Source organism: Gymnoscopelus microlampas (genome assembly GCF_963454915.1).
Source record: "Gymnoscopelus microlampas genome assembly, chromosome: 17".
In the NCBI taxonomy this organism is placed as follows: Eukaryota; Metazoa; Chordata; class Actinopteri; order Myctophiformes; family Myctophidae; genus Gymnoscopelus; species Gymnoscopelus microlampas.
Window position 1 is genome coordinate 22,449,030 of NC_139954.1, and position 16,939 is coordinate 22,465,968.

The following is a 16,939-nucleotide window of genomic DNA, read 5'->3' on the forward strand; positions in this document are numbered from 1 at the left end:
CTGACCATGGTACTGACCATGATACCGACCTTGATACTGACCATGATACTGGCCATGATACTGACCATGATACTGACCAGATAATGACATGACACTGGGCAGAGGTTCTTCCTTGGCCTCCTGGGTGCACGTGTGCAAAGTTTCATGCTGATCGGTTCAATGGTGCCGGAGATTAGCTTTTCACAGACAAACAAATGGAACCACAGATGGACGGAGAGGACAGTGAGTACCAGCACTTACTGAATTAAATGAATAGATATTATGTAAACATACAAGGAATGGGATACAAATTGAAGTGAATGCCATTGTAGAAAAAAGAACCATACTCATTTATTGTTGAAAATAGATATTGTGCATATCAAAAACAAACACATAGTTCAACTGCAGTCATGTAAGATAAAGCAAAGATTTCTTGTTGCAGTTGATAACTATGTAAAACTGTATGTACACTTTGTAAAAAAAAAAACGACAACAACAATCTGACCTTGGTAAAACAGATTATGGAACTGATTAACTCTAGAAGAGCTTTGAATTGCATTTGTTTATGAAATTTGCTATACCAATACATTTGCCTCATCCATTAACAAACTGGGTCATTTGCTTGGAAATTCAATTTCCATATTGCAATGCTTTACTTGAAATAATAGTGGTACACAACATAGTACTGGTACTACCAAGGTACACCTACGGTATATTCAAATAGGGCAAACACTCTGTACAAGCTACAAAATAGCATAATGCTATTTGTTCCAAGTGACCCCTTGGAACATTAAAGCTCTAGGACGTGTCTTGGTACAACTACTCATAACTTGGTTGCAACAAATTGATAATACAATTTGTATCTATGACCTGAAATCCCCACTTGACTTTACAAAAATCCATTGTTCATTTACTGTACTTTTCACACCATATACTATACACATATATATATATATATATATATATATATATATATATATATATATATATATATATATATATATATATATATATATATATATATATATATATATATATACATACATACATACATACATACATACATACATACATACATACATACATACATACTGTATATGTATACATATAAACAAACACTTTGTGGAGTGCAAACTGCAACGGCTAATAATCCTTTGGAGTGAGGTCAAGTCTGTATGTCTGTATGTACTGTAAAGCTATATGCTTGCATTTACATATTCTGTGACTGTACAGTAAACGACTGCTTGACATCTTGTTTGTGTGCAAAAATCAAATGTCTTATTTTCATTACCATGCAAGTACTGGGAACCATTTTGACTTCATATCAAAAAGTCAGAACACACACAGAGAACATTTTATAACAATCCCTAGATAAATAACATAATACAAGATATTACATTTTTTGGGAGCCAGCTTCCCAACATTTTCTCTGTGTTCATATTCAACATTTTTGATTCACTCTGAAACGCCTGTAACTTCACCTCCTCGTCATGACATTGTGTTTGATAAATAGTGAAATTAAGACCTGTGATATTACAAATGCACTCAATAGATTTCTCTGACACCTAATGGTCCTGTACAGACATACATGGGAGAGTAGGACCTCTTCAGACAGATGGACCTATCTACAGTGTCCATGGTAACAAGAAAGAGAGGCCCATTGCCCTGGGGCCTAGTTAGGCCTCCTCCGGCCTCCTGTTCCCTCTCACACCCAAGGACGTCATTCTCCTGTCAGGCAGTATCCTGGACACCCCACTTGAGTCCTACCACTTCCCAGGGATGGGAGTGCCACACTCGTACCATCCAACATAGGTTACATGCGAGTTCCCTCCCATCTCTCCAAAGTTGACAGGTTCTTGCCGCATCGCTCTGTAGAATCCTGGTATGCAGAGACGGGGACAGATTGATGGTTTCCACACTGTACAGTAGTAGTTAAAGACATCCATGAACATAGCTACAGTCAACTAACGTACCTGTTCTGCGGGGCAGCTGGTCTGCCAACAGCTTTGTGCCAGTTCGCCCATCCAGGAAGGAGTCTACGAACTGACAGTGGTCTTCGCCATGACCTGTCTGATCTCCAATGTTGTAGAACTTTCCTGCAAAGTCGGAAGGGCAAGGTGTTTGGTTCCTCAGCCACAGAATGGTATAACCTATACCACTGTTTCCCAATGTGGGTCGCGGACTCATTTTCATGGGTCGCGAGTAAATACCCCTTTATTTTTTGTTTCCTACATTAATCATCTTTATTTCAAAATATTATCAAAAAATAATCTCACATTTTGATAAGAATTCCAGTAAAGAGCTAAAAAGTTTGAGAACCACTGGTATGGTAATGGTATGGTATGGGTATAACTCATTAGCCTGGGACCAGACGAATCTGCGAGTGCAAAAAAAAATTGCACTCTGCGATTTGGGTCTGGCACCGCTCCATAGAGAATCCATTTCCTGTTCCAGAAGACGTGGGGCACCAATCAGGGCCCAGTATTCGAATATGGGCGACTGTAATTGGTAGTTGGTTGTAGGTCTAACCAATTGCGTCGAGGGACATTGTTTTGATCCCGCCCCTTGGGAAAAAAAACGTCCTCATGGAAGCACCAGACTCATATCTACGCAGTGATAGTCTAGCTACGCCAGGCTAATAACTCATACTATACCATCTTCAGAAGCAGCGTTTAGCACAAAAGATTGAACAAGCAGCGATCACATGGACTCACCAGTGAGTGAGTCGCTCAGGTAGATCTTGTATCTAAGGGAGTTGCAGAGCTGGATACCCACAAACTTGCGGTACCAAGTCCTCTTCACATACTGTTTGCCATTGCATTCTGAGTAAGCATCAGCTCTGAATGGGAACTGCGTCCAGATGGCATCCTTTCCTGTGTGAGAGAGAACATTGGCTAAGAGACGAGTCGTATTTATTCATATACTGTATCATATTTGCCTATAATGTAAATAATGTAAAATATAATTCCAAAAATAGGGATGCCATGTTGAAAGTGAAAGTCTGTCTGTGGGTTTTATAAATATTTAACCAATGAAAAGAATTAACACAAGCTTGTAACAAAAATGTTGTCACAAGTATTATTCAATCCATTTCCAGTAAAAGTAACGTTTTTGGACATACAGTACAAGGTTTCGGTGATATGTGATAGCATGGCACTCACCTGATACATTCTCACTGACCCGAGGATCCGCTGAAAAGGGGAGAGGAAGAGCAAAAATTATGAGTTAAAATGAATCACATCATCAAAACAACTTGATGATGAAGTTGCACAGTCGAGACATCTGGGATAATTGTGTTAGATAAACGGTGTTAGTATTAGTTTACATAGGAAACTATTTGGCTTCACATTGACAAAGTTTAGCCTCAAGAGACTGGGCTTTGATTGCATAAAGGCAAGAGGCCAGTTAAGCAAAGCACACAGTTCTGTCATCACAAGAGAAATCTGATAACTTTGAACCCAACTCAGTGACACCAGTGTGGACCTTATTTTCCTCTTGGACACAATTTTCAAGTGTATTAAAAAAGTGCAAATGAGAAATTTGTGCCAATCTACAAGCTCACAAGCCATTTCGCAATGAGGGGGCCGCAGCCAAAGGCTATGGCCATTTGGGGGTCTTTGGCATGGAACATTTTGGGAACACCTGTATTAAGTAACTATCACCCAAAGCGCTCTGTCCTCATGTTAGTGAGGTTCTTAAATTAAGGAATTAGCCTGAGGTGATGTCTGGCAACTCGACAGCACCCATGGGTCTCCATCAATCAAGCCCCAGTGGTTTCCAAGCTTTAGAAATCAGGAGGCCATGTTGAAATCATTAGACTAACAACTGCTTAATTGCACACCTTATGAGATGGTAAGCTATGCTAATCGTAGCCTCATAATTAGCAACATACACAGAGGCTAAGTTGTGCCTTTTAACAGGCACCTAACTAAGTCCCTCATTTAACAGCTAACACATGTGATCAAGTATTCTCTGTGGTGTGGTTAAAATGATTGTAGGAGTATGTTCTAATACTCACCAGACTCTGTGCTGAAGGACACCGGCTCACTGGGGGGTCCTGCTCCCAATTCATTCTTTGGTGTCACTTTGAATTCATAACTGACGGGGCAAAGAAAAAGAATAACAAAATAACGTGGGGTCAATTTCTTTAGCCTTTTAGATAAACTGATTCCTATATCCAGTTCATATACTGTTGTAGGGATGCCCAGTTAATCAAACGAATCAATTCAAACGATCATAAAGAATGATCGATTTTAATAAAATAATAGATTTTCAGAAATACAGTAAATAGCAGATATACAAGCTCACAACACATCACATGTTGTGAGCTTGTAGATCGTATATTTTCACATGGCCCTGTTGTACCACAGAGTATAAATTAGGGCTTCAGTGGTTAATCAGACACTTAGTTGATTATAAAAATGCAATCAGAATTTTTCCGTATCAGTTCATTGATATACACAAATAAAATATATATATTTTTAAACGCTTCAACATTAATCAAAAACGTTATCGATTACATAACCACTAAGAAAAGAATCGATAGTTGCAGCCCTATCCTGTAGCACCAGAGATGGTTTTACCAGGCGTGGAATGTCATTTTGAATCGTGGATAGTAAAACAGAGAGTCCACATACCCAAGAAAAGAGTGTGGAATGGAAACCCTAGTCACTGCTGTTCACTATAATCGTAACTTTTGAGAAGTTTTACTTCATATTCCTCATTCCCCCAGAGCAGAGACACTTGATATTTTTATTCTCAAGACAGCCTTGGGTTTGGGTCCACACACACACACACACACACACACACACACACACACACACACACACACACACACACACACACACACACACACACACACACACACACACACACACACACACACACACACACACACACACACACACACACACACACACACACACACGACTAATGACTATTCCATGTGCTATGTTCAGATGTCCTAGCAATCCATGGGCCAGCAGACCAAGCCCAGAGAACGGTTCTGGTGAATTCCGAGGCTCTAGATGTTAGCCGGTCCAATTAAAAACTCCACCCAGCTCGGCTTTGACTTTTGTTTATCCAACAAAACCCCAAATCCCACATTTGGATTGGATGAAATAATGTTGATACTGGTTTAAAATGTAAAACTGTGATAGTACACTAGCAATGCTCTGTTCAATATTTGTCTCTTTATTGGGTGTAATAAAGCTTACTAGTGTAATAAATCTTATTAGTATTTTTAGTAGGTATATTGGACAAAATGGCCATAAGTAGCTCCATATCGCACCTGAAAATGTAATAACAAATATTGCTACTAAACTGATCCTGTGTCATCCCAGTATTTTTAACCCTATTTGAATTTTTGCAACCTGAAAAAAATGTAATGTCGGCAACAATATCATGATGTTCACTAGTGCTTTGTGTTTTTAGCCTATAGCTCAGAGAACGTAATTAGAATGTTGCAGAGAACCATCACAGCGGTCTGAATGAGCCTTTTCTTTTCTTTTTTTTTTTTTAATGTTTCAAATATTTTTATTGTGAAGCACAGGTTATGGTTATACATTTCTGTTCAAACATGGATAGCTTCCTTTTTTTTTTTAAACTAAAACAAACAGACATAAACACAAAACAGACAGGTGAATGAGCCTTTTCTGCAGGAAGCAGCGTACCTGCTCTCTGGTATGAGGTTCTCCACAGCTGTGTGCGTCTGGTTGGTGGTGGTCAAAATGGACACCTCCTCGCCGTTAGGCCCTTTAGTGGTGGACGTGACTTCATACTCTAACAAAGGAACCGACAAGCCCACAAAGGCGTTCAATAACACAAACACACATTTTAACTATGAATAACTGCATTTTAACAACCCAATAAATATTATTTACAGATGCAGCGTTACAATACAAAACGTCTTCTTTCTTTTAAGCAACCAAGCACAATTAGAGGAATGTGAAAATTGAGGACAGAACATGACTCTCATAAGGTTGCCTTGAAAGACTTGGCCGCGAGGAGCTCAGCATGTGGTCTCCTTCACAACATGTTGATATTATATGGACACATAGCATAATTAAGTACAGATGGAGTTCCATAATACATTACAGACTCATTAAGCTTAAGTAAGTCTAATGAGGTCCTCATGTTGACACAACCACAGCTCTTCAGTGTTTGCCACCTTGCTGCTCAGGAAACCCTTTGGAACATTTGTAAACCACTTCTTCTTAAATCACACCTGAATCCATCAAATTCTTTCTTTCTGTTCTTTCACATGCATGCACCCCACAACTGGACCGATTACGGTAATTGTCTTTCACATGGGCCTGTTATAGCGCCACCAGGAGGCCGTTTCTTGCGAAACATTTTGTTTTATAATACTCCTACAGTTTTGTCCAAACATCACGCAAATCGGTACACAGTCTCTATAGTCATTAAACCAAACGTGTCTGTCGGATTTTTCATATTCCATCCTAATTGGCTAAGATTGTCTTCCAAAGTTTGCGGTTTGAGTGGTCCGTTTTGAACAAAATGCCTCAAATCATGAACACAGCATGTGATTGCCGTGAAACTTTGCACGCACATTGCCACTAGGCCAAGGAAGACATTTTCAAATCGCCCTCATGGTGACACTATAACAGGCCGATTTGTGTTTTTACCTATAACTGGACCGATCGGCGTGAAACTATTCACGCACACTCCCTAGATGGCAAGGAAACCCTCTGCCCTGCATTTTTCACATCAGTCTTTTATAGCGCCACGAAGAGGCTGATTTTTGCTAAACACATTTCTTGATATTACTCCTACAGATTTTGTCCAAACATCACGCAAATTGGTACACATTATCTCTATAGTCATGTGATCAACACGGATCTGTCCGATCTTTCATATTCCATCCTGATAGGCGAATTTCGAAGATTGGTGGCCCACAATAACCTATACCTGACGTGGTGGAGACCTGTGCTACGAGGAGCAATTTTTCTAGTTTGAATTATTATTACACCCACGACGCTTACAGCGCACAAAACGTTCTGAGGTCCGTGTTTAATCAATACATTTATCAAATTGGCTGCACTCAACCATGTCATGTCTGGGTGAATTTTCGTCTGGGAGTGTTTTTTGTTCTATGCTGTAGTTATACCTATGCTTTGATATCATGTGGGCTAGTAGCCTATGATATCAAGCATTGATCTTTCTGACACAGGCTTTGAGTACCCATAACATAGGCTACAAATCTGATAAATTATGGAAGACAAGGCACAGATTAAGTACACATGAAGCAGCATAGCCAGATTACTATTCCACAATCTCTGAATGCAAGAAACTGGAACTACACCCACTGAATGGCGATTCCGGAAGCTGTCATCTGTTCGTCATTTCCGTTCACGAAAATATCTTCAAAACATATTTTTGAATTTCCATTTCTGATAAGCAGCAAGCTATATGTACTTTGACTAATTTGATTTACATTAGGACAAATGTCCACTACTGGTAAGACAAAACGGAAGTGGGGAGGAGACGGTACATCCATTCTACTCCTGGATAGTTTTCAGCACTTCCGTTGTACAGACTGTATGACGGAAGCAAGCAACAATCTGTCTGGAGAGACTAGTGAAAACGTAACATTATGTCATTGTAAGCATCGCATGTAGTGTGCGCGTGCGTGCGTGCGTGCGTGCGTGCGAGAGAGAGACGGAAAGAGGGAGATACTCTCACACGTACACGCATGTGAGAGAATGATCGAGCAGAGAGTAGCTTTGTGTCTTTTAACCTCAGCCAAGTGGCTTCATAATGTGCAAATGAATTGCAAATAAAATGATGTGACCCCCCATTTCAAAAATCGCCCCTGACACGCACACGCACACACACACCTGTAGTATCGTTGTCTGATTTCTCCCAGTCGAGAATGACAAAGGATGGGCATCCTTCCACTGTGACAACGGTGAGATTGGATGGAGGCGTGCGGGGAGGACCGGTCACGTTCTGCTCCCCTCCCTCTTCCTCGGGAAGTAGCTGAGGGAGGTGGTGATGGAGCACGGCTCGTCTGGCTTCTTATCCGTCTTGTAGATCACATGAGGAGCTGTAGACAGAAAAAGACGTTCAGAAAGGCATGCATGCATTCACTAATTCATTCTGCTGTGGAAAAACCAATACAAGCCAAATGATGCTGAAACAAGCTATTGTTTGCGATGGGCAGGAATTTAAATTTAGACTTGATGCTTTTTTACCTGTGAAAGCGTTTCTTGCCCATGGTGTCCAATTCTGAGGCAGGCAGGGCGCTGAATATAGAGGAGTTTTCATATATGTCAAAACGGCTGCCTAAGAGGAAATGAGAGAGATGGGTTGGGATCAGTTCGATGTGCCAGCATTCCCTGGGAAGCTCGCCTCTGGCCCAGGCCAGGTCAACTGCAAGCCAGCACCTGCTCTGGCTCTCTCTCTCTCTCTCTCTCTCTCTCTCTCTCTCTCTCTCTCTCTCTCTCTCTCTCTCTCTCTCTCTCTCTCTCTCTCTCTCTCTCTCTCTCTCTCTCTCTCTCTCTCTCTCTCCTCTCTCTCTCTCTCTCTCTCTCTCTCTCTCTCTCTCTCTCTCTCTCTCTCTCTCTCTCTCTCTCTCTCTCTCTCTCTCTCTCTCTCTCTCATGCCCTGAAGGTGCATACTTTCACAAATAATGATGTTCCTATCACACGTTAACACATTCACACTGTCCAGGTCTGTGACACTACAAAAAATCTGGAGAGTCAATTTAAAAATCTACCCATAAGGTTCCATTTTTACTCTTTCAGAGTTCAGTTGAAATTTGTGTTGAGCACTCAGGGCATTAACTGAAACCGGGTATGAAACCAGTTATGCAGGCAGCTGTACCATCCACAGATACAAACAAACACCCTCAATCACTGATGCACTCGTACTGTTTACTGCCGGGGCGGAGGTGGTCGTCTGCTGCTTGCGTTCTTGCTTGGGCTTGGCTGTGACCAGAGGGAATGGCTTCAAGATGGACTCCTTGTCTCCCTGAATCAGGTCCATGGGTTTATCTGAGGACAGAGCAGGAGGAGGAGAGATCAGCTCGGCCGTCTCATCTGTTCTCTGCATACAGTTGTGATCCATCTGCTCTGGACATCCCTGCAGTGCATCTCAGCACGCTCCTTCCTTCTGCTGAAAAATCTGAGATTGCATGTTGCATAACAGGGTTTGTGGCTTTTAGAAGGGTTCAGCCAGAATGTACTCACTGACACCATGCGCTTGCACACACGTACTGTGTATGCCCATACAAACATGTGTACACGTAAAAAACACACACACACACACACACACACACACACACACACACACACACACACACACACACACACACACACACACACACACACACACACACACACACACACACACACACACACACACACACACACACACACACACACACACACACACTCCCCTTGGTATGTGCGCACACACACAGCCACACGCACACATAGTGTGTGGAGTCAGAAAGAGATTTGTGTATGTGTACAGTAAACCAGAAAAACAGCTCCAGTGATGAATACCTGTTTGAAAGAACAATGATATTTAGGCAGAATGAATAGTTGATAGTAGACATTTCAGTGCAAATTTTACAAGAGAGTTGGTCACGTTTTTCACATGAAATGAGAGAAAGATACACAAATGCATTGCAAGAAAGTATTTCTTAAGGCTTGCTGTGGTTGTAATAATGGACCAGCTACACCAGTGTTCAGCCTCACCATGGTCACTGGGTTGCCCCACCAGGTTTGGGCTCTTGTTGACTGGAGGAGAGGGACGCAGGACTGCAGAAGAGCCTGGGAAATAGAGTCCATGGCAGGGTTAGGCATTACGTGTGAACCAGACTATGCTGGCTTGGAGTGGAGATACAAAACTGAAAATAAGTTTTGTCAGTTGTTACATTAGTGCAATTATTGAGTGAATAGAATGTGTTGGCAGGGAGGAAATATATAGGAACGATGAAGACTGTGGTAAAGCTGTGTGGTGAAACACAAGGAAAGGTATGCAAACACAGACACAACGCAAGCAACAATAAAGTACATAAAAGCCAGACATGTGAAATGCTGAAGTCTCTTGTGAAGTGCCACCGCAGTGCAACGCTGTGGTCTGTGACTAATAACAAAAACATGTCGACTTTTAATAACCTTGATAGATACCATAAACCCAACTATAACTATTCACTATAAAATCCAGAAAAATAACAATCAGATGGACTTAAAAATCATATGTGTGGATGCTAGAAAAACTGAACCGCAAGCTCCAATAACTTTTATGCTCAGTCTTATATATCTCAAACAAAATAGAGTAAAAAACCTGTTCTCAATTAATCCTCTGGTACGGCCAGGCCAAATTCTTCACAATCCCTTTACTGTTCCTGCTCCAGAGAGGATGCGATAAAATAAAACACAGCCCTGGGCATAAGACGTAGACCAGCTCTGCTTCGGTCTTAACTGCTTTGTTGGACAATAGAGGACGAAGGAGCTTTAGCATGCTGGGGAACAAACCGTAAGAAAATGCAAAGAGTTAGCAGTGAAGCCTCTTGACCTCCAAGCTGTCAAATTCAGGATGCTAAATGTGAGGACCCACGCCTGATTTAATGTTTATAATGCTTATAGATGAGCATATGCTTTTTAAATCATGTACTTTTTAAAGCGAGGTGAAGAAATTCTGGGAGGCTTGACACCAGAGCCTTCCACTGCATGTTGCATATTTACTGAGTGATTTCCCAGATTATAAGCCTCATGGGGCTCCATAGATCTTTCCAGGGAGCTATGTGAAGGGAGAGCCGTCCCATCAGCATTTGGCATTCTCTTATCTGAAAGATTCATTAGTGGCCTTTCTGTCCCAAACATTCTGTAATTGCCTGAAGCCCTCTACAGTGAGGCAACGGCAGCCCATAAACATTTTTCTTGGCTTGTTTCATCCCTGGTAACAGCTGACCTGAGCTCCTCATGCCTCCCACCCTGGTCAGTATAAATCAGTGATCTCTGGCATACACATCCAGGAGAGATACACTGAGGCTATCACAAGAAACCAACACTACACCTGCCAACAAGTCACACACAATAACAATAAGCATAGATGTTAGGAAAAACGTCTGGCTCACATAGGAGCAAATATCCACCAACTGAAAATGTGTTGATTAACACTTTAACCCTATATACTGTATTTAGTTGACCAGGGCCCCCTATTTTCCCTCTACACAAAATCTCTCCACTACAAATAGCTGAACTACAAGCTCACAACGCATTGTGTGATGCGCTGTGGGTTTGTAGATCTGCTTCTTTCACCAAATGTTCCCACAAGAATAGGGTTCATGTGTTTAAGCCACAATTAATCCATTAGTTATTCAGTCATTGATGTGCCAACCTCGCAACATACACAAAGAGTAATGCAGCCATGATTGACTGTCTCTGCGAACCGCAACAAGGTCAATTTGTTTGTGCCTAACTGAACAGGAAATTAGAAAAGATGGGATGTGATGTCACCATCGATGTAATCTATTGTAGGTAACATGCAACAAGTTCTACAGAGCAGTGGTTCTTAAAGTGGGGTCTGGGAACACCCAGGAGTTATAGGGGGTCCCCAGCTAAATTAGTTAACATAGCACAATTGTATTCAGTTTAATCTACTTTAACCCTATTCTATACATCGGCTATTGGACATTTTTAGAATAGCTATTTTCAAACTATTTAGAGAAATAAAAAAAAAAACAAGTGGAGTAATTGAGAATTTGTTTTACTCAAATCTTCAATGGGGGTCCCTGGCACAAAGTATTTTCGGAAGGGGGACCTCTGTCAAATACATGTCAATTTGGGGGTCCTTGGCATGAAAATGTTTGAGTCTGTTTGGCCACTCATGTATAGCACAATGCACTCCACAATGTCCAGGCTAAACCTTTAGGTGTGCAAAAGCCCTCAATGCTGCAAAGTTTTTTTTTTATCACACTCTGAGTTAAAACAGAACGGGGGTTTTAGGGCTGGTTTGTGTCAGATCCTCTCATCTCCAGGCAAGAAAGTGAAAATATACACGCAGTCAAAACACAGAGCTTTACCCTCTGCCCAGAAAAATATTCCCAAGAAATACATACCACTGTTCCACATCATTGAGGTTTGTTGCTTTTGCAACACACATTTCAGAGGGGATTCATGGATGGACACTGTCCATTACACACCTGCAGTCCACTAAAAGCAAGGCTTTGAAACAAATTCAAGTTGAAATATATTGTAGCTGAATGGTTTACATGAAATACATGAATATTGTATTTTGAAAGAATGTTGTTCTTATCCATATAATAATAATTATAATTATAAAACGTGTGCAAATGTTACTTATCTATTCTTGTCTTATATTCATACCTTGTATACGTTATTATAATTTTATTATATATATTTTTTATTTTACATTAGCTAGCCGTTAATTCCCCCTTAAAAATGATCCTCATTGTTGCAAAGCCTTGTCAGAATGTCTGGTCATTTGGTTTGAATTTGTGTATAGGATGGCAGGCAACATAAGAGTACTTATTTTCTGTAGAGCTACTTCCAGAGAGCCTTTGCGGCTGGCTCCTTGAAGGACTCTGAAACCGTCCAAGTTTCCAGAAATAACACACACCAGCTGGGACATGGAACTGAAGCACAACTCTCCTCAAAAGGTCCACGCAACTGGGAGTGAAAGGAGTGTCACCATGAATACATGTGATCCAGACATGGGATGAATTATTATCTGACATGGATCCAATTACTTTGATTAATTGAGCCTGGCGGGCACCATGGAAACAATGCAATCGAACAATAAGGGCAAACCACATCCATCCTTCACACCATAAGGGGCTTAAATTTAATGGTTAGAATAATTGGAAGCATTTTAGTTAACAATTGACCAAAGTCTTGTGTGATGTTATCACAACTGCAGTTCCACATGTGCAGTAGTCAAAATTAGATGTAACTGACAGGCATGCACCTGGTGACGAGGAAGAAGTATCGAGTATGGAGATTCAGCCTCAGTCCCAGCTGATGACACAGTAGACATTAGACAACACAGATGCGGCCACACAAAGCACCAAGGGATTGTGGCATAAGCACAGGTCAGTGACACTGTGGGTGACAGGACAAAACAATGCCTCTCAGAGACGCAGGTTAGTGATGTGAGCGATACTGAGAGTCAAGCCTCGGGTTTCGTCTTTACCCAGTTTATCTTTGGAGCTCAACACAGGTTTGAGAAGGCCATGGCCCTTATGGTGCTCCCCGTCGGCTGTTGGAGGGAGAAGAGGGGTCTGTTATGAAAATGCTTGCATGTCTTGTCAACATGCCAAACATGTGTTCACATGAGGGAACACCAAAGGGAGCCCTGCGATGCAGAGGAAACGGAGAGCCAGAAGCGAAAGATAGACGGGTGTCTTTCCCAGGACGCACATTTTTTTTGTACAGCTGGACAGTTGTTTGTGCTTTCATCCACCTGGTTTATGCACATGTTAAAGACATAGTGGAACTGGCGAGACTTTAAAGCACAACATCTAGCCTATCATTTGACTTCCCTTCTAACTCACGTCCTACCTCAGGTCTTTTTTGTGTGCGTGCATGCATGTGTGTGCGTGCGTGCGTGAGAGAGAAATGAGTGACTGAGACTGGCTGCGGTGGTGGTGCTGGCTGCCCAATGCTTGGCTTGGCATGGCCAGTGTAAATGTGGTGTGTCCTGGCCAGTGTTGTGGCCAGACTTCCCACCCGGGCTGGCCAGCCGGAGCGTAAATCATTTTAACGACCCTTGACCCCAAAGACGCCACCGTTCCTTTAGGTGAAGGTGTGAAATGTACACCGAAAAGGGAGGACCTCCAGGAGCACATGTGGCACATCTGGACTATAAGGGGAGTTTAGAGAGCAAAAGAAGAGGCAGGAGAGGAATGGTAAAGAGAAAGGCTCACAATGGCTCAATGTTGGGTCCATTCTAGACTACTGTGGTCATTTGAACCCAATGTCTAACTGTCAGACGTTCCCTCAGACCCTCATTTTGCAGCTTGAAATCAAGAGACACAAATACAGTAGGGTCATGAGAGAGAGAGTGTGAGTGTGAGTGTGAGTGTGTGTGTGTGTGTGTGTGTGTGTGTGTGTGTGTGTGTGTGTGTGTGTGTGTGTGTGTGTGTGTGTGTAAAGAGTCAACCGGAAAAGACGTGTACGACATTCACTTCAAAACAAGTTAAGGGGGAGACACCTTTGTATTCTAGCTATAAACTCCAGTTCACTTTAGTTTTTAATGGCTTGTGACGTGAATGTCTTTCAGCAAAATTGCACCTTGCCCCGTTTCCTGTCAGTCAACCACCTCGGAAATATATCTTCCCCCACCCATTTTCATTAAATTAGCGTCTCCCCATCGTGGCTCATCCCTATCTAGCAACCACAACTGATAATAACAAAAAGATTAAACACAGCCAGATGTCAACGTCTGTAGCTAGCTAACATAATGTAAAACTTCTATTAATGGCGGAGTCTCTCACTGTCTCCTATGTTAATCAAACAAATACACACTAATATTTTATAGAGGCCATTGTGCATGACCATTTTTCCAATTCCCATCAGCCTTAAATGGACCATCTGCAAATATAATGCCTACAGCTAAATGTTATTAAATGTGTTGACTTAATTTCCCAGATTTTATTTAGACTTTTTAAGGAGCCACAGGAAACCTGGGAAGGGAATCTGAGGTAGTTACATGGGAATAAAGGATTTGTGGAAGAGAGAAGGAGGGGAACTAAGTGTTCCATTACCCCCAGGCACGATGGAGGTGAGGGAAGAGTTGGAGCTCTTGGGTGGAGCCAATGGTCTGAGGCCATTAGGGTTGGAAATGGGAGGGACCCGAGGTCGAGACAGCGTGACGTTTCTGGCTGTTGGGATAATGGGAGAGTGAGGGGCAGCAGCAGGCTTCTGGATGCCGATACCTAGATGAAAAGAAGGGGGGCAGGGGGGGCAGTTGGTGAGGTCAAGTTAGGTTACAATCCACTTCCTGCTTGAGCAGACCTAGGTGGAATAAACAGAGCGAAAGCATCAGTGAATACAAACTGTATAGGAACATGAAAGAGGAAAGCAGAGGAAAAATGAATTGAAGAATGACGTGACATAAGCGTAAATGAAAATCGTAGGCAAAGTCAGCGGGACTCGTCTGGCTGTGAATGGTGAGGGGTGGCGTGAGTGTGGTGGACTGAGAATGGAGGCAGCGATGGAGGCAGGAGTAATGGCAGGGTGGGGAGCACACAGGGTGGAGGGTGGAATAATGGGGGGAAGCATTGACATCATCCAATGACTGATGGACAGCTGGAAGGCTCACTGAAAGCATTAGGTTTCAAGTGGCTTGATGACAACAGAGGACGGTAATGGGACAAAACTGTCATCGTGTTTACCCAGATTGTTACTACTGGCCTTCTCTGTAGCCAGGGCAGGAATGGCCAGAGGCTTGCTCTCTTCTGGATGACTAGGAGCTGTATGTGGAAGAGAACTCACTATTTATCTGAAGATTCTGTGCAACTTTAGACATTTCTTGAATTTTAAAGGGGGCATGTCCTACATTATCTATTCTTTCATAACATTGTCATTATATTAGGTCTCTGAATCAAACAATAGTTCATATAACACAGTTTGCATGACATATAAGTGGAGGAATACTGGAAATGTATTGCTAGAAATTTTACGGGTGTGCTACTCAAAGACCCGTTGTGATCTGTATAACTAGGGATAATCGGATGATCCCAGTATAATTTGAATTAATCATTGCAATAACTGCACAATCAGATTGCGACTGATATAATGACAAAATAATACAATATCCCCCCTTTAAAATGTACTTACTTAAAATTTGAGAGTCTATATTATATTGCTGATGGAAAAGAGCAGGGTCTTTACCCGGAGAGACCGTCTGACTTTGGTTGACCCTGGAGGATTGAGGCTGGGTCTTGGTTTCAGGGTGGATCTGAGGCCCAGGTTGAGGCTGAGGTTGAACCTTACTCTGAGGCAGGGCTATAGGTTTGGTTCGGGGCTGGGGTGGGATCATTGGTTGAGGTTGGGGCTTGGGCTTGGACTGGGGCTTTGGCTGGGGTTGATATTGGGGTCTAGGTTTGGGTTTGAACTTGGGCTGGGATAGTGGCTTGAGCTTGGCTTGGGGTTTGGGCTGGGATTGGGGTTTGAGCTTGGGTTTGGGTTGGGACTGGGTATGTCCCTGCAGTCTCTCTCCTTTTGTCTGTGTGACTGTCACAGGGACATGGGTGGTGGGAAAGGGCAGGGTAGGAAGGAGCTTTGGTGTGACAGGGACATCCAGGAAGGGAGGGAAAGCAGATCTGGGCTGGTCTCCTCCTCCTGGGTATGTGAGAGAGAAAAGTATAGCCATGATGGCACAACATGGTTCTATCAAACACAATATCTAGAATAATAGAAGAATCACCATCAATTTCATGTCTTTCAAAACGAAGAACACAAAGGTGGATTAAACCATTCTAGGAAAAAAAAGCTAGAAAAGATAGAAGAGTGATAGATGGACATCAAATGTACTTGGATTAGCCAATACTGTAGCAGCTGGTTTGAGCTCTCACAGAACTTATTGTGGACCAAACCAGGGGTTAAATGATGAATTCCAACTGGCACGAGTCTGATATAGGGAATCCAATTTCAAAGGGGAACAGCCCATATGGAGCTAGTTGCAGTGTTACAACCGTATTACTACGCAGAGACTGGGCTACCAGGCCCAGGATGCATGCAAGTGACGGCCGTCCAAATCCATTGGCTTTGCCTCTAAGGGGCTGTGAGACATGAGGTTTTAATGGCCGCTGATTGATCACCTGCCGTGGGATTTTGATGGACCATTCCAGATTGATTGTTCAATCTGATAAGGTGCTCACCACAGTGCACGTGAGAGAAAGAGAGGGGGAACAGAAAAGCAACAGAACAGATAACAGGACATTCCAGGTGTTTAGTACCTC

At 42.4% G+C, this 16,939-nt stretch overlaps 1 protein-coding gene across 1 annotated transcript in view; it reads right to left on the bottom strand.

Annotated features, from left to right (window-relative positions):
* Positions 1-311: 311 nt before the first annotated feature.
* The window catches only part of abi3bpa (ABI family, member 3 (NESH) binding protein a), a 31,727-nt gene continuing 15,099 nt past the window's right edge, over positions 312-16,939 (bottom strand). Inside the window, 16 exon segments of the mRNA XM_084085505.1 lie at positions 312-1,858; positions 1,953-2,075; positions 2,694-2,852; positions 3,141-3,170; positions 3,998-4,077; positions 5,652-5,760; positions 7,839-7,970; positions 7,973-8,047; positions 8,196-8,202; positions 8,204-8,286; positions 8,874-8,996; positions 9,705-9,779; positions 13,168-13,233; positions 14,741-14,911; positions 15,371-15,448; positions 15,816-16,319. Coding sequence (XP_083941631.1) covers positions 1,743-1,858; positions 1,953-2,075; positions 2,694-2,852; positions 3,141-3,170; positions 3,998-4,077; positions 5,652-5,760; positions 7,839-7,970; positions 7,973-8,047; positions 8,196-8,202; positions 8,204-8,286; positions 8,874-8,996; positions 9,705-9,779; positions 13,168-13,233; positions 14,741-14,911; positions 15,371-15,448; positions 15,816-16,319 — 1,931 coding nt within the window. The 3' untranslated portion in view covers positions 312-1,742.